This window comes from Lithobates pipiens, unplaced genomic scaffold, assembly GCF_037356315.1.
Source record: "Lithobates pipiens isolate NorthernLeopardFrog02 unplaced genomic scaffold, aLitPip1_a1.2 Scaffold_18, whole genome shotgun sequence".
Lineage (NCBI taxonomy): Eukaryota > Metazoa > Chordata > Amphibia > Anura > Ranidae > Lithobates > Lithobates pipiens.
Window position 1 is genome coordinate 270,224,790 of NW_027507758.1, and position 19,087 is coordinate 270,243,876.

The 19,087-nt window shown below is 43.2% G+C and overlaps 1 protein-coding gene across 4 annotated transcripts in view; it reads right to left on the minus strand.

Moving 5' to 3' along the window:
• Window positions 1–17,762, minus strand: part of TPD52L1 (TPD52 like 1) — a 177,545-nt gene extending 159,783 nt beyond the window's left edge. For all 4 annotated transcript variants that reach the window (XM_077486951.1, XM_077486949.1, XM_077486948.1 and 1 more), the window contains exon 1: window positions 17,610–17,762. In XM_077486951.1, the coding sequence (XP_077343077.1) occupies window positions 17,610–17,631 (22 nt within the window). In that variant the 5' untranslated portion in view covers window positions 17,632–17,762. The remainder of the gene's footprint in view (window positions 1–17,609) is intronic.
• Between the last annotated feature and the right edge of the window lie 1,325 nt (window positions 17,763–19,087).

A 19,087-nucleotide genomic window follows, 5' to 3' on the forward strand; every position in this document is an offset into this window, starting at 1 on the left:
TTTTACCAAAAATATGTAGAAGAATACGTATCGGCCTAAACTGAGGGAAAAAATGTTTTTTTTATATATTTTTGGGGGATATTTATTATAACAAAAATTAAAAAATAATGCGTTTTTTTTCAAAATTGTCGCTCTATTTTTGTTTATAGCGCAAAAAAGAAAAACCGCAGGGGTGATCAAATACCACCAAAAGAAAGCTCTATTTGTGGGAAAAATGGACGTCAATTTTGTTTGGGAGACACGTCGCACGACCGCGCAATTGTCAGTTAAAGCGCCGCAGTGCCGAATCGCAAAAAGTGGTCTGGTCTTTGACCAGCAAAATGGTCCGGTCTGTAAGTGGTTAATCTAACCCAAGCTATCTCTCTGTTCATGGCAACAACACTACACATGGCCGCCGTGTAAGCAGCCTTATATAGTGTGGGGCGTGGACTTAGTCCCCCTGAACCATGATTGGCCAAACGCACCCTGCCTTTGGCCAATTATGGCTCTCTCAGTAGAGCGAGCTGTAATTGGCCAAAGCATGCAGGTCAGATGCATGCTTTGGCCAATCATACAGCAATGGGACATTCCACTGCGCTCAAATTTCAACAGAACGCCCCATAATGTTTGTTGTTCTGCGAACGGGCGAACACCCGATGTTGGAATAGCACTTATGTTCAACCCAAACATCAAGCTTATCCCTACAGAGGGGACATTAGTTCTTGTCCCCTAGGGTCCCCTAAGAACTCCCTTCATTTGCATGGATTTCCTTTTCACTTCCTGTTTGGCTATGGGACAGGAAATGAAGGGACAGTTTTGCCTATATTTCCACTTTAAGAAAATGTAATAATAGAGAGACAGCCAGAAAGGAATAAAATGATGCTGTCATGTCAAATGATTATTGGTTAAATAATGATAAAAAATAAAACATCAGTTTGAAAACTTTTAAACTTGACTAAAAGCTATATAAAAATCACCAAGTGTAATCAATATGCATATACTGCAGAAACCGATAATAGACAATTAATTGAGTACTACTATTGAAATCTGCTTGGCTGCTATACGTTACTGTGCTGCTATAGGTGACAAGCACAGTGATATTACCTACTATACATTGAACTGCTGCACTTTACAGGGTACAACCAATACACTGACATTATTGTGCCTTATATAGCTGCCACTTTATATTCAGGCAGCTCTAGATCACATGGTACAGTATGTAATTGGGACAATATGTTTTTCTGAAGACGTGTGTTGGAGGTTCTTTATCTTGTGTTCATGTGCAGGCAGTTTAGTCTTCGGTGTTCTCCTGACCACAATGTCTCTTTCTGCGGCTAACCAGAATCCACATCTCTAACCATTCAGACAAGCCAGTAATAAGGTACGACATCTCTGCTGTAGTTGAGTATATAATGCCCCAATATGGCATGAACACATTAAATGGTGTGACGAATAGTCTAAAAGCAAAATAGTTCTAAAGAAAAACTACCCTTGTAGTAGAACCCCCCCCCACATTTCAAGGGTTATTTGTTTTTGCCATTAAAAAGCACTTTTAAATGGAGTGCATTGGAGAAGAGGCTTCAGGGAATCAGCTTACCTTATCCCTTGGTCCCGCAGGCTCCTCTTTCCATGCAGCCAGTCCCCTGAAGCCTCTTCTCTAATGCACTCCATTTGGCAGTCACAGTCTGATGTGATTACACACAGTGGAGGACCAGCACTGTAAATGAAGATGCCAAGGGCCCACCCACAATCTGGAACACTGGAGGAGAAAGCACCGCATTGGCTGCTTGGGGAGTGATGGATCAGGCAAGTAAAAGAGCTTTTTAAATGGTGCAAAACGTATATAAGCATGAGAACTTCTGGTGTGCCGCCAAGAAACTGTAAGACATGCAGTACCCCACAAAATGCTACCAATAAAATATAATAATTTTTATTGTGCAAATGTGATGTCGTAAAAAAACTCATAACAGAGATTAGTCATACATTTTATGTATGTCTAAATTTCGTTATGAGATTTTTAAGACGTTACATTTGTATAATTCAAATTATCATACTTTATTGGTAGCATTTTGTAAACAAAACTATACAGTACACAGTTACAACTTATATAGATATAGTGCCCATTGCTGCGTCAGCGTGTTTCATGGATTTGCTGCTTCATCAGGACTGGAGCATACAAAATGTTCCTGTAGCTGGGTTCTGCTGCAGGCTGTGTGTAATCTCCTGCCTTGCTCCTGACATGTGTGCAGAGCTGTGTTGTGTGGGTGGATTTTCTTCTGTCTGGGTCTGTCCGGGTCTGAGAGACTGTCCGGGTCTGAGAGACCAAAGGCCAAGGGACTGAGCGATTGCAAGCCTCCTGTGTGCGGAGACCTGGAGCAGTGCGGACCCATTGCTAGGGTGCATGTACACCAAAGGCCAAAGGAGTCACTGAAAGCTATTCGGCCACACTGGAACCCCATCCTGGAAGGACCGGTTGCCATGCATGTCTACAGCCTAGGTGACCAAGTGAGGAACAGATCATGAGGACTGAGAATCCTGAGATAGCTTACTGCCAGGGTGCCTTGGACTAGACCTGCAGCCTGCCAGTATTGTGAGCTGAACTACACATCCTAAACTTTTGCTACAGAGCTCCTCTTCATTCACAACAGACGCCTTGTACTTGTAGTCAAATTTGGGGTACCCCTTTGTTAGGTAAATGTAAATTTATCATTAAAAGTGCAGAAAACACCAGGACTTTCACACAAAGGAAGCAATACAAAGAGAACAGGATACTTTCTCATACAAGTACATGTACAGCAGGCACATATCAGGAATATAAAGTGTTGGGGTAACAAATGCTTTAAGTTGCACAAGTGTGAGTGAGTTTCAAGCCACAACCAGGTGAGTCAGTGGGGATCAAGCAGTTTGCTAAGGCATAGCAGAACAGAGAACCCATCATCACCAGAGGCTCTTGTGGGGGTAATTAATATAAAACAAAATTGCCCTGGGACTTTGAGTGAGGTGTAACACACATGGCCACTGAATACAAAGTAAACATAATTAATAGATTTATTAAAGAGTAAATACAATATTATCAATATTGTTGTATTACAGTTGCAAAAAAAGTATGTGAACCCTTTTGGAATGATATGGATTTCTGCACAAATTGGTCATAAAATGTGATCTGATCTTCATCTAAGTCACAACAATAGCAGTCTGCTTAAACTAATAACACACAAAAAATTAAATGTTACCATATTTTTATTGAACACACCCTGTAAAGATTCACAGTGCAGGTGGAAAAAATATGTGAACCCCTAGACTAATGAGATCTCCAAGAGCTAAGTGGAGTGAGGCGTCAGCCAACTAGAGTCCAATCAATAAGATGAGATTGGAGGTGTTGGTTACAGCTGCCCCCTAGTTCTGGGTTTGCTTTTCACAAGAAGCATTGCCTGATGTGAATGATGCCTCGCACAAAAGAGTTCTCAGAAGACCTACGATTAAGAATTGTTGACTTGCATAAAGCTGGAAAGGGTTCTAAAACTATCTCCGAAAGCCTTGCTGTTCATCAGTCTATAGTAAGACAAATTGTCTATAAATGGAGAAAGATCAACACTGCTGCTACTCTCCCTAGGAGTGGGCGTCCTGTAAAGATGACTGCAAGAGCACAGCGCAGACTGCTCAATGAGGTGAAGAAGAATCCTAGAGTGTCAGCTAAAGACTTACAAAAGTCTCTGGCATATGCTAACACCCATTTTAGCGAATCTACGATACGTAAAACACTAAACAAGAATGGATTTCATGGGAGGATACCACAGAGGAAGCCACTGCTGTCCAAAAAAAACATTGCTGTACATTTACAGTTTGCACAAGAGCACCAGGATGTTCCACAGCAGTACCGGCAAAATATTCTGTGGACAGATGAAACCAAAGTTGAGTTGTTTGAAAGAAACACACAACACTGGGGTTGATTTACCCAAGGCCAATAGACTGTGCACTTTGCAAAGTGCAATTGCAGTCTGCAGGTGTAGTTGTAGTTGCTCCAGAGCTTAGTAAATTAGGTAAAGCTTCACTTTGCAAAGAATACCCAATCACATGCATGGAAAATAAAAAAAAAATGCATATTTGCTTGCACATGATGGATGATTAAAGTCCAGAAGAGCTTCTGTTAATTTTACTAAGTTCTGGAGCAACTGCTCTTGCAGAGTGCAACTGCACTTTGCAAGGTGCCCAGTCTATTTTTCTTTAGTAAATCAACCCCTATGTGTGGAGAAAAAGAGGCACAGCACGCCAACAGCAAAACCTCATCCCAACTGTGAAGTATGGTGGTGGGGGCATCATGGTTTGGGACTGCTTTGCTGCCTCAGGACCTGGACGGATTGCTATCATTGAAGGACTGTTAGTGCAAATAAAAAAAGTATCACGGACAGTACTCAATTTTCTCTATCATTGAAGGAAAAATGAATTCCCAAGTTTATCAAGACATTTTGCAGGAGAACTTAAGGCCATCTGTCCACCAGCTGAAGCTCAACAGAAGATGGGTGTTGCAACAGGACAACAACCCAAAGCATAGAAGTAAATCAACAACAGAATGACTTAAACAGAAGAAAACACAACTTCTGGAGTGGCCCAGTCAGAGTCCTGACCTCAACCCGATTGAGATGCTGTGGCATGAGCTCAAGAAAGCGATTCACACCAGATATCCCAAGAATATTGCTGAACTGAAACAGTTCTGTAAAGAGGAATGGTCAAGAATTACTCCTGACCGTTGTGTACGTCTGATCTGCAACTACAGGAAACGTTTGGTTGAAGTTATTGCTGCCAAAGGAGGTTCAACCAGTTATTAAATCCAAGGGTTCAAATACTTTTTTTCACCTGCACTGTGAATGTTTACATGGTGTGTTCAATAAAAACATGGTAACATTTAATTATGTGTGTGTTATTAGTTTAAGCAGACTGTGATTGTTGTGACTTAAATGAAGATCAGATCACATTTTATGACCAACTTGTGCAGAAATCCATATCATTCCAAAAGGGTTCACATACATTTTTTTGCAACTGTACATCAAATGCATATACAATAATACCAAGCCTATTAAGAAAATTTCAGATGTCAATACATGATTGGAAAAGGGGCATCTTAAAGATGTGACATGTTTTTTGAGCTCTCTCTCACTTCCTCAGGAGTTGAAGCACATAAAACATGTAAATTGGTTTCACTGAATGCTATGGCAACATTCCCAGCCCTGGGGGCTGTAGGAGCAAGACCAGGAAAGACCACAAGGGGGAGCAAATGGAAGGTGAATACAGCATGCGTGAACTAGAAATGTGTCCATCCATTGATGTCATCCATGGTAATTACATAATGTGTTAGAGCTGACAAACATGAAGGAATTATCCTGGTTTGTCAGCTCTAAGGCCGCGTACACACGGGCGGACTGTTCGCCCAACTTTGTCCGCTGAACAGTGTTTCAGCGGACAGTCCGCTCGTGTGTGGGCTTCAGCGGACAGTTTCAGCGGACAGTCTGACGAACAAAGTTTTTTGGAATTCCCGTAAGACAGTCCGCTGAAACTTGGTTTGAGCGGACAGTCCGCTCGTGTGTAGGCTTGTTCGACAAACTAAGTTTCGCGCATGCTCAGAAAGGATTTACACGGCGAAGGTTGCATTGCAGTGTATTGGACGTTGTATTTTTCGTCCCGTCGTACGTGCCGTTCACGTCATCGCGCACGGTTTCAGCGGACTGTTCGTTCATCGTGTGTGGTCAAGTCCGCTCATGCTAATTTTGAGCGGACTGTTTGTCGGATTGTTTGACAAACTAAGTTGGGCGAACAGTCCGCCTGTGTGTACGCGGCCTAACACATTATGTAATTACCATGGTACAATAGTATCATTTTGCTGGGGGTGAAGCCATAAAGCATTTGAAATACTTTTTTCGAAGTATAGCCTCTTGTCCTGTGCCTAATTCATGAAAATGTAGTGACAGTTTCAATAAGTCTGGCCATAGATGGTTCTAATCTTGACCAGTTCAGCTGGAACCAGCCGCGATTCAAACAGTGTGGGTAGGCTGAATGTACCTAGCTGATACTAGATACTAAAGGCTTTCACACAATTGGCCCACTCAGATCCACCTGTCCATTTTTCAGGCGGAACCGAGTGGGGGACCCATTGACTTCGATGGGCAGGCGGATGTCAGCAGAGATGTGTCCGCTGACTCACACCCAATCCGACAAGATCCGCTCAAAACAGACGGATGGCCATACGTTCGCCATCCTTCCAGCAAATCGGACCGGATGAAAACAGAGCTGTCCGTTTTCACCTGAACTCCCCATAGAGGAGAGCGGGACTCTGACAGGTCTGTCCCTGCACAGTGAGCAGAGATGAGTCTGTCAACTCCCTGCTCAGCGGGGATCAATGGAGCGATCCCACTGCTGAGCTAGTGGAGTCTGTTCAGCGCATCTGCCCTGTCTGAAAGGGGCCTAAAGGGATTGTAAAGTCAGAAGATTTTTTTTATCTTGAAGCATTCTATACATGAAGATAAAAAAAGCCTTCTGTCTGCAGCAGCCCCCCTAACACTTACCTGTCATCCCTCTCTGTCCAGCGACGTCCACGAGTGTCTCAGCCGCCTCAGATTCTCCCTCCTGATTGGGTGAGACACAGCAGTGGTGCCTGTGGCACCTGCTATTGTCAATCAAAGTCAGCCAGACAGTCAGGGGAGAGAGGGTGAGGGGGCGGGGCTCCTTGTCTGAATGGACACAGGTACCTGTGACTCGGCTCAGGTGCTCCCATAGTAAGCTGCTTGCTGTGGGGGCACTCAACAGGAAGGAGGGGCCACAAGAGCCAAAGAGGGACCCGAGAAGAGGAGGATCCAGGCTGCTATGTGCAGATCCACTGCACAGAGCAGGTAAGTATAACATGTTTTTTTTTTTTTTTTTTAGGAAAAAAATTTGACTTTACAATCACTTTAAAAGCAAAAATTGCCACATACAGCAAGCACCTCAGCACTCCAAAGTACAGTGCAGATGCATTTTGTTATGTTACAGCCTCATTACAAAATTGATTAAATTCATTATTTTCCTCAAAATTCTACAAACAATACCCCATAATGACAATGTGAAAGAAGTTTGTTTAAAATCTTTACAAATTTATATATAAAAAAAAATGTACATAAGTATTCACAGCTTTTGCTCATTACTTTGTTGAAGCAACTTTGGCACAAATTACAGCCTCAAGTCTTTTTGAGTATGATGCTCCAGGCTTGGCACACCTATTTTTGGGTAGTTGCTACCATTCTTCTTTGCAGGACCTCTCAAGCTCCATCAGGTTGGATGGGGAGCGTCAGTGCACAACCATTTTCAGATCTCTCCAGAGATCTTCAAACGATTGAAGTCTGGGCTCTGGCTGGGCCACTCAAGGACATTCACAGAGTTGTCCCATAGCCACTCCTTTGTTATCTTGGCTGCGTGCTTAGGGTCATTGTCCTGTTGGAAGATGAACCTTCGCCCCAGTCTGAGGTCCAGAGCGCTCTGGAACAGGTTTTCCTCAAGGATGTCTCTGTACATTTGTGCATTAATCTTTCCCTTGATCCCGACTAGTCTCCCAGTTCCTGCTGCTAAAAAACATCCCCACAACATGACACTGCCACCACCATGCTTCACTGTAGGGATGGTATTGGCCAGGTGATGAATGGTGCCTGGTTTCCTCCAGACATGACGCTTGCCATTCAGGCCAAAGGGTTCAATCCTTGTTTCATCAAACCAGAAGATTTTGATCAGTGGAAACAGGATGCACCAGAGCTCAATTTTGAGCGTCATGGCAAAGGCTGTCAATACATATATCGATCGCATTGTTTCATTTTTTATTTTTAATACATTTGGAAAGATTTCAAACAAACTTCTTTCACATTGTCATTATAGGGTATTGTTTGTAGAATTTTGAGGAAAAAAAATGAATTTAATCCATTTTGGAATATCGTTGCAACATAACAAAATTTGGATAAAGTGAAGCACTCTGAATACTTTCCAGATGCACTGTAAAGGTGTTGGCTTAGTACAGTATATATTGAAACATTTGGCAAACAGTGAAGATTTGTAAAGATTGTGAAAAAAACACCAGCTAACCCAGAAGACAAAGTATATGTAAGTGTATGTAATACTGTATGAGACTTGTCTGTCACATGACATATCTGATATATTGTTGATCTTGGATACCTTTAATTTCAAAGGACATATATTCTAGCTGATTTTCACAATTCTATCTATTTTCAAAAACTATAGAGATCCTTAAATTACTAGATAAAAGCTTTTCCACCATAAAGTCCAAGTTGAAGGCAAGGCATGGCACTCCAAAAGGGACTTTTGCAACAGTAAACCTTTTGGCCTTAGGCCGCGTACACACGGGCGGATTGTCTGTCCAACTTAGTCCGCTGAACCGTGTTTCAGCGGACAATCCGCTCGTGTGTGGGCTTCAGCGGACTTTTTCAGCGGACAATCTGATGAACAAAGTCTTACGGAATTTCCGTAAGACAGTCCGTTCAAACTTGGTTTTGTCCGTCCAAACTTGGTTTCAGCGGACAGTCCGCTCGTGTGTAGGCAAGTTGGACGGACTAAGTATGGCGCATGCTCAGAAAGGATTTACACGGCCGAAGGTTGCATTGCAGTGTATAGGACGTCGTTTTTCTAGTCCCGTCGTACGTACTGTACACGTCATCGCGCACGCTTTCAGCGGACTGTCTGCTCATCGTGTGTGGTCAAGTCCGTTCATGCAAATTTTGAACGGACTGTCTGTCGGATTGTCTGTCGAACTTAGTTGGCCAGACAATCCGCCCGTGTGTACGCGGCCTTAGAGATGCACACTTTTGCATCGCAGTGGAGCATCTTCACTTTAGTCCTAAATACCCTCAATACAAACTGAAATCATTTTTTAGATCCAGAGATTTAGTAAACCCTGACAGTACCTTGTAAATGCGTTAATATTAACGGTATCACATTCAGAGGTCAGTAGTGGGCATTTAGAATGCTCCAACAAGCATTTACAAAGTATAGTTCTAACAGCAGCTTTGCACACCTCCAGTCCAAGCCCACCTTTATGACCATGTTTCATTCTACACCCATATTTATGGTGTAACATGATCACAGTTCATAGCCCCTCACCCCCAAACTGCCCTCTACCCCTTACTGAATTCTGTGATTCTTCTCCCCACAGGATCCTGTTATTTCTTTTTTTTTCTTTCTAGTTTAGTGCAGCTTTGCGTGGCTCTGTGGTCACATACACATTATCCACTCACAGAAATCTATGAATGGAGAGACTACAATTCCCATCTTCCACTTCAGCAGAGGGCCTAATCATCAAAATGGAGCACAGGTGCAGTGATCTCAATACCTTGTAGTCCCATTGATTCTTCTTTCAGCCCCATAACTAAAAGCTTAAGCTCTGTATACATGGGTCAAATATTCAGCACTGTGTATGGCAGTCAGCCCGACAGAAGCTGGCTGAATGTATGGCTTCTGTCGATGGGGCATGACCAAAAAGGTCTGCCGATCGACATCCGATCAGCGCTGGTGACTGGTGTGTTCTGGCGGGGAGGTGCACCTGTCAGAACACAATAGCTAATCGGGGAGATCGCTGTAATAACATTGTATAGTTAGTACAATGGCTCCTTCCGAGCTCTTCAGTATTTTTCATTTAGCCTGCTGGGTTGAGCAAAAACAAAACAATAATGTGTACTAGGCTTTAGTCTACAACGGCGATCTGCAATTAGCGGACCTCCAGCTACAAGTCCCATCATGCCTCTGCCTCTGGGTGTCATGCTTGTGGCTGTCAGAGTCATGCTATGCCTCATGGGACTTGTAGTTCTATAACAGCTGGAGGTCCACTAATTGCATATCCCTGGTCTACAAGATCACAGTTGCAATGCTTTCCAGGCTTAAATGCAAAAAATAAATAAATGCACATTTTCAATGAATTTGGTTTTAATTTTTAATATTATTATCATTTTGTAAAAGATGGAGTATACCTTTAAGAACAAATGCATAGTCTCTCAGCTGCAGCTCAAACTTCCACCTGAACATCAAACCAAAATAAAGCTAGGTTCCATGTTCAATGACCACCACCATAATTGGCACACAGGGGTACTCGCACACAATGGTTAGGGATATAAGGCTCATTTAAGACTCCATAACTTGTATCTTGGCCACCCTGTAGTCACTGTCAGTTTCAGCAAAGAAAAAACACCACCCACCCCTCTCCTGGGGGTGTCAGCCTCTCTTTTCACAAGCTGGTGGGTTCTCAGTCTAATTTAGATACAGTATGGTTTCCAAAGAATAGGGAGCTTTTATGAAGCCTTGTAAGCACCCTTGAGTTCCCACCTGGAGGTGAAAAATACAGATCTTAATGGAAGTTCTGGCTTTAGGTTTTTGCAAGTATTTAACCAGGCATTTAGCCTCTCTAAACACCTTCTGTGGTCTTTTAGATGCACCTGATGGAAAGTATTCTGCTTGAAACAACAAGTGCTGTTTGAACTTAAATAGCTACTAAATCCACAAAACATTGTTAATGCTATAGGAAAATCAAAGAAAACTAAAGCCGTCAAGCTGAAGATCTGCTGTTTTTTTCCATCTGGGAGGACTGAGCAAAAAAGTAAACAAATCCAGAGGTGTTCACAGAATCTATCTGAACTATTTTCACTTCATGGACAAAAAGAGTAGCCATTAGAAATTTGACATTTATTCCCTCAGCTGAAGAGGAGTTATACAGGGGGTGGGGGGAGTATTTGATCCCCTGCTGATTTTGTATGTTGCCCATTGACAAATGAACAGTCTATAATTTTAATGGTAGGGTTATATTAACAGTGAGAAACAGAATAATACAAATATCCATAAAAACTTATTTCAAAAAAGTTTTAAATTGATTTGCATTTTAATGAGTGACATAAGTATTAGATCCCCTATCAATCTCCTTAAAGGAAATGCTCCCAATCCCAGCTTGTTACCTGTATAAAATACACCTGTCCACAGAAGCAATCAATCATATTCCAATCTCTCCACCATGGCCAAGACCAAAGAGTTGTCCAAGGATGTCGGAGACATGATTGTAGACCTACACAAGGCTGGAATGGGCTACAAGACCAATCGTCAAGCAGCTTGGTGAGAGGGTGACAACAGTCAACAGTTGATACGATTATTCACAAATGGAAGTAACACAAAATAACTGTCAATCTCTCTTGGTCTGGGGCTCCATGTTAGGATCTCACCTTGTGGAATTTCAATGATCTGGAGAACGGTGAGGAATCAGCCCAAAACTACACAGGAGAATCTTGTCAATGATCTCAAGGCACCTGGGACCATAGTCACCAAGAAAACAATTGGTAAAACACTATGCCATGAAGGACTGAAATCCTGCAGCGCCTGAAAGGTTCCCCTGCTCAAGAAAACACATGTACAGGCCTGTCTGAAGTTTGCTAATGAACATCTGATTGATTCAGAGGAGAACTGCGTGAAAGTGTTGTGGCCAGATGAGACCAAAATCAAGCTCTTTGGCATTCACTCAACTTGCTGTGTTTGGAGGAGGAGGAATGCTGCCTATGACCCCAAGAACATCATACCCACAGTCAAACATAGAGGTGGAAACATTATGCTTTGGGGGTGTTTTTCTACTAAGGGGACAGGACAACTTCACTGCATCAAACGGACTATGGACAAGGCCATGTGTAGTACCATCAAATCTTGGGTGAAAACCTCATTCCCTCAGCCAGTGCATTGAAAATGGGTAATGGATGGGTATGCCAGCATAATGACCCAAAACACACAGCCAAGGCAACAAAGGTGTGGCTCAAGAAGAAGCACATTAAGGTCCTGGAGTGGCCTAGCCAGTCTCCAGACCTTAATCCCATAAAAAAAATATGAGTGAGCTGAAGGTTTGAGTTACCAAACGTCAGTCTCAAAACCTTAATAACTTGGAGAGGATCTGGGCCAAAATCCCTCCTGTGTGCAAACTTGGTGGCCAACTACAAGAAACATCTGACCTCTGTGATTGCCAACAAGGGTTTTGCCACCAAGTCATGTTTTGCGAAAGGGATCAAATACCTTTTTTCACTCATTAAAATGTGTCCCTGAGCCTGCTTTAAATATGGCATCCTCGTTTTAATCATGGCATCCTTGGCCCAAGAGCGCTGCAGACTAAGCTGCCTGGAAACGTACTCTGTATACATTTGCTGCACGAAAGGGGGAATGGATTGCATTAACTCCCCGCCTTCAAGATGTCAGCGCCCACTTGCATTGGCCTTTAGGCTCAATTCACATATATGCATGTTGCTTTTGAGCGTTTTTGCAGTGCTTTTTGTGGTGCTTGTCGCGTTTTTGGACACAAATTTTTACCGCGATTTTGCTTTTTTTTTTTTTACACTGTCGTTGCTTAGCAACCACCTATATACAGTGAAAAAAGAAAAAAAAAAAAGAAAAACGCAAATCGCGGTACTTGCGTTTTTGACTTCTATTACATGCAAAATGCTGCATTTTGCATGAAAAAAAGTCCCCGCCCTTTTCAAAAATGCAGAGGCACAAAAATGCATTGATGTGAACATGTTCCATAGGAACCCATGTTAAAAAATTTCCCTGCAAAATGCATCAAAAAACACATTAGTGTGAATCAAGCCTTAGACACAGTCTCCCTGCCTTCTGGACTTGTAAAGACAAGGTGACCAGAAAGTGAGGCGTTCAATAAGGCTTGCTGCCATGCTTGTCTGTGTGCCAGTAAGTAAGCAGTGTCAGGACAAGGGGAGAAGGGGTTCAGGACAGACAGAGAGCTGAAACCAGAGGTTGTGTGTGACTGAGAGGCAGTGAACCCTCAGCAAGGGAAAGTAGGATGGTCAAGAGAGCTGTGTCCAGACACTGTCTGTGACTATATGCAAGCTAGTGATCTCTGCCCTTTGCGTTTCATACTACTGACATCTGCCTTATTTACTACCGACCTCTGCCCTCTGCCTTGCTACTTACCTCTGCATTGCATACTACTGATCTCTGCCTTACTTATAACTGCTCTCTGCATTTTTTACTACTGACCCTTGAACTGTACATTGCTTAATACTGGCCACTGAAATGTGCATTAAAGTGGCATTAAAGATTCGGATTTTATATTTTTTAAATAACAAACATGTTATACTTACCTGCTGTGTACAGTGGTTTTGCACAGAGCAGCCCTAATTCTCTTGTTCTCAGGTCCACCGTCAGCACCAAGCAGGCTTGCTCCCGAGTTGCTGCTCCATGTGTCTATTCACACATGGATGGCGGCTCAGCCCTGGCCTCACTCTCTCCTCATTGGCTCACTGGCTGAGGTTCTCATGCACATCTCTGGATCGAGATGGGGCTCAGGTAAATTATTTTTGGGGGGGGGGGCTGATTTTTTTACCAAACCTTGATCCTTTACATCCCCATAATTTCTATTGACCTCTTCTCTCCATTACATACTATTGACCTCTGAACTGTGTATTACTTAATATTGTCCTCTGCTTTACTACTAACTACTGCAGTTTACAGTCTGCATTCTTTATTACTGAATTCTGTATCAAACCTTGACCTCATACCTGACCAGTCCATAGTGAGCCTTCAGGAGGCCACAGTGTGTCCCCACTAACCCCAATATCCCCCACATGCCTGCACATTGTCACGATTGCATGTCTCTTGCTCAGGTATTGCCATAATTATCCATGTTCTGAATAACTGCAGCATAAGTGGCATACGGAGGAAGAAAAAAAGAATGTGGGTGGTTACGACATCAAGATTCATCAGCAGATGCAGAAAAATGCCAAAATCAAGTGAGTATAATTCAGGGAGGGAGGGAGGGATTTGTGCTGGGGATTGTTTTGTCATGGGGGGTGGATAGTATTGAGAACAGGGGAGAATTTTTGCCTAAGAGGAACTGTGCTTTTCTTACTTTTGACATCTGCACTCTGTGTTACGCACTCCTGACTCCTACACACTGTACGTTGCACAATCCTGACCCCTACGCACTGGGCGTTACACACTCCTGACCCCAGTGCCAGCCCAAGACATGGTGCTGCCTGGGACCAAGAATGAAATGCTGCCCCCCCCCCAAAAAAAAAAAAAAATCACGCCCACCAAAAGGCCCCTACATTCATTATTTTATATCATGATGACTAAAATTAAATTAAATCTTTGAGGCTCTGTAGGAGTGGTGAATACGCCGCTCCTAAAGCGCCCCTGCCCATTGAAACCAATGGGCAGCAGCGCTTTGCCAGCAGGTTTAACCCTTTTTCAGCCACTAGCGCCGGTTAAAATCGCCCCACTTGCGGCCGAAAAGCGCTGCAAAAAGACGGTAAAGCGCAACGCCTCACTATGAAAGTAACTTACTGACAAACTGATCTATCTTGCACAGAGAGGGAGTTGAAGCACAGCAATCATTAACCTATTTTATGCCTGTTCCCAATATTATTCACCACTATTGTACCACTATTGCATCTTGATTAGAAGCCATCAAAATCTTACAAATAATTTTAGAGTTTGTATGTATGTTTCTTTTGTAAATCTGCATGATCATTTACAAACAGTACATAAGAAAGGGCTTCATCAAAGTGTTTCCAGGGAAAACATGGGTACAATAGAAAGATCAGTCACATTCAATCCAGCTTGAGTCCCTTATAAAAAAAAAATCTTAGAGAAATCCCTTGAAGTTATACTACCAACTAACCTAACTCTCCTTGTTTTTCAGATAGGCAGAGAGGCTGCCCAGGCTCAGCTCACACTCTGTCATGGGCACAGCCACACAGGCAGCTCTCCTCAGATCCTTCCTTTCCTCACGCTGGAGATGGAAGAGGTGGCCGGAGCAATTGATTGACGTGGAGGCTGAGCACTGTAAATGCTGGGGCGGCCGCAGCCTCTGACGTCACTGGATGCTAGGCGCCGGGCAGCAGGCGATCTAACAACCAGTACAGGAGACAGTGCACAGCCGACCAGCATCCACTCCACTCTGCTCCTGAGAGTCTTGCTGACTGATCTGGGATTCCTGGCGGTAACTTCTTGCCGGCCTGGCTGCCGCCCCCTGTTAAATGCAGCCTGGAGCCATGGTCCCATTGGGTCCCATGGTAGGGGCAGCCCTGCCTGAAACCCTACGCACTGTGAGTTACACACTCCTGACCCCTATACACTGTGCGTTACACACTCCTGACTCCTACGCTCTGTGCGTTTCACACTCCTGACCCCTACGCATTACACACTCCTGACTCCTACGCTCTGTGCGTTTCACACTCCTGACCCCTATACACTGTGCGTTACACACTCCTGACTCCTACGCTCTGTGCATTACACACTCCTGACCCCTACGCATTACACACTCCTGACCCCTATGTTCTGTGTGATACACACTCCTGTCCCCTACGCTCTGACCATTACACACTCTTGACCCAGTGCTAGGTAGGCTCAGGTTTCATGTAACCATAACTCTTTAAGCCACTACCAATTGGGCCACACTTACTATTTTGCATGTCATGATTAGCTCCACCCCTGCCCCAACCCTAATAAAAGTGGGTGTGGTTAGGGTGTCCCTGGATTTCATTTAAAAAATCTGGTCACCTTAGACAGTGCCGGGTTCACACAGGAGCGACTTGTCAGGCGACTTAGCCGCCTGACAAGTCGCGCTCCGTTCTGTACTATGGAACCGTTCTAATAGGAGCGACTCAAGTCGCTCTGACTTAGAAAAAAGGTTCCTGTACTATTTTTGGGGTGACTTCAGGCGACTTGCATTGACTTCTATACAGAAGTCGTTTTGCAAGTCGCCGCTGAAGTCGTGTGCAGGTCGCGTCTGTGAGTCGCGCTGCAAGTCGTGCCGCCCCTGTGTGAACCGTGCCTTAGTGTTGTAATATATTAGACATTTTTATTTTGTGTTAATTTTAAACTGATGCAAGATCTATTTTGAAGTAGTTATCTGCAAAGCATTTTTCTTTGTCTACCCTTGCCCTAGTTAGGCAGAATCCATGTAACTAGAGATGCTGACAAGCTTATAATGAGGTACTATAGTTTTAATTTGCTCAACCACCCTGTTTCCCCAAAAATAAGACCTAGAGTGATTGTCGGTGATGGCTGCAATATAAGTCCTACCCCCCAAATAAGCCCTAGTTAAATTCCTTGTAGGTCTTATTTTCAGGGTAGGGCTTATTTTTGGGGGAAACAGGGTAGGGTTTATTTGGGGGGGTAGGGCTTATATTGCCATCACCAAAAATCACGCTAGGTCTTATTTTCGGGGAAACAAGGTAGTAACAAAGTAACCCAAGTAATGCTAACGTTTCAGAGCCAGGGGCGGACTGACAACTGATGGGGCCCCCAGACAATCAGAGATAATGGGGCCACACAGTATACAATCACACAGTATATACATTCAAGTTTCTATTGGCTGAGAAGGTACTGGAGAGGTGGGGCAGCTATAATCTCAGGATTTTTAGACCAAAAGGAGGTCGGTAAGGGACATTTCAGAGACAGATGTAAAGAAAACACAGTTTTTTTACATACTGTTCCAGGTTTTACTGAAGCTGGCAACCCTGATAGGGCCCCCCTAGTGGCCCGGGGCCCTCTGGCAGTGCCACCACCACCATGCCTTCTGCTCCTGCAGCTTCCTTACAATCCTATGCAAACCTGACTTTGTTAAAGTCAGTATTTCCATAGGGTCAGCCACATGCCAAGTCTCTGTACAATACAGTTTAAAATATGGAAACAAAATATACCACTCAAGTTCTAACTTTTGTACTGGTTACAAGAGAGTGATTTGAAGACATTTTTGGAGCAGGATTTCTATTTTTGCTCCTTCTATACTGTATGTAGGATAAATACAGAAATAACCTTAATGATATGTTAGGCTATTGGAAAAGGCAGAATACCCACTGAGAGAATCGTGTGCTTGTCTCTACTGTATACGTTATTAATCGAGCTTTATGGTTTGCAAGAATGTTATTTAGCATATTTATGTAGATCTGTGACCTACAAACGCAGAGACTAGAGTTAATGCATATAAAAACTACTGTCACTCACAGTTGCACTCATTCCACGGGCATGATACAGAGACCTCAGATTAACCCTTTTTGCTTCGATTACAGGTCTGAGCACTCTTGCCACGCAAAACCACGACAACTCACAAAACAGGGGCATCAACTACGGAATACATCAAAACCACCTGTGATACACTCTCACTGGTAAATGTAATGGAAGATGGAGCCATGGAGGGTGCGAGACAGATGATAGACAGGTAAGATCTTAAGGGGGTCCAACAGAGAAAATCCTCATCCCCGCATCCTATAATAATGCATCAGACAAAATGATAATGTTATACACAAACGCCTAGAACAGATGGCACATGTAAGTAACAGCAGTTTAAACTGCAATTTATGGTTTAAATTATATAAAATGCAAAATACTGCCATGCCATTGAAACTCACTTTATACGTCTACAACCAGCATATGGATGTTTTATTGTCGCAATCATTTCTTGTAGGTATTTAGAATGTTAAAAATGTGACAGACTAACATTACAAGGAATGGCACAGCGAAACAGGGATGGCAGTGATTTTACACACTTGTCAAACAGATGCCAAACAAACGCTATTAATTATGCCAGGTGCGGTAAACATACACAGCAACAGAAGCTCACTGACCTGGCTGTCGCTTGTTTTCCATGTTGGGTTTGTATGTGCGTCTCAGGTTGTGTGAGAAGGAGAGCACATAGAAACCAGGGCTGCTGACTTGTTACTATGCTTCAGTACAGAGAACTGAATTGTGACTCTCAGCACTGAGCTGACAGCTCACTCCCTCCCACTTCAAGCTGTGACTGCCAACTCCACCTCTCTTCCCTTGACATCACATCTCTGCGCACACCTCCTGAAAAGCAACTTCGTTATGCTTTCACTTAATTAACCTCTGAGATCCTGGACTAAAATCTTATAAAAAAAAATCAAACCCAAAAGCAAAAATGTAATATTGCAGCTTGCCAGTTCTTATGCCGCGTACACACGATCGGAATTCCGGCCAGAAAAAGGCCGATGAGAGCTTTTCATTGGAAAATGCGATCGTGTGTATGCTCCATCGGAATTTAGCTGTCTGAATTTACGCCAGCCAAAAATTGAGAGCATGCTCTCAATTTTCCATCGGTAATTCCGATCGTATGTATGCAATTCCGACACGCCAAAAATCACGCATGCTCAGATTCAACTACGAGACAGAAGGTATTGGCTACTGGCTATTGAACTTCCTTTTTCTAGTCCCGTCGTACGTGTTGTACGTCACAGCATTATAAACTATCGGAATTTGGTGTGACCGTGTGTAGGCAAGACAGCTTGAGCCGAATTCCGGCGGAAAACCATCAGAGCTTTTTCCAACGAGAATTCCGATCGTGTGTACGCGGCATTAAATGTGTTGGTTGCATTTGTTTTTTTTTTAGGGCCAGTTCACACCAGATGCAGTTCCATGAAGTTCCGTGCAGTTCCATTTCTTCTGCACCAATACAGTCAGATCCTGTCAGTTTCTGGTCAGTTTCTGTACCAGAAACCGACCGGAAACTGACCAGAAACTGACTGCATGGTGTGAAGTAGAGCCATTGGAATTCATGAAAAACACTGTGCATGCTTTTTTAGTGCAGAAAAAAAAAAAAAAGTACACGGAACTGAACGGAACTGCATCTGGTGTGAACTGGCCCTTAGGCTTTTTTAAATGTATCTTCACCTGTTAACCCAGCCAGTGAGCGTGTTATTTATCAACTCCCTTTAGCAGACAAAACTCTCCTGACAAAGTAGCAATTAGAGAATTGAGACAAACCATTTAACCATAGCTTCCAACTGTCCCCGATTTGGAGCAATGTCCCTCTGTACCTCTTCCCCCCCTCATTTGTCTCTCATGTTTGTCTGATCTATATAGTTGTATATAAAATGCACTTTTTAGCTTTCAAAAAATGTTCCCCTTTCATGGAAACTTTCAACCGATTTTCTTTGCACTTTTTAAAAGCCAATATAAAGGAATAGTTGTGGTAAAAAAAAGTCCTTGTGGATTTAATTAACCTTTTGTTTTTGGTTAATTCTCCTTTAAGGGGGTGTGGCATGTCCTATACCTGCATACGTTTGCTAGTAGGTGTCCCTCATTC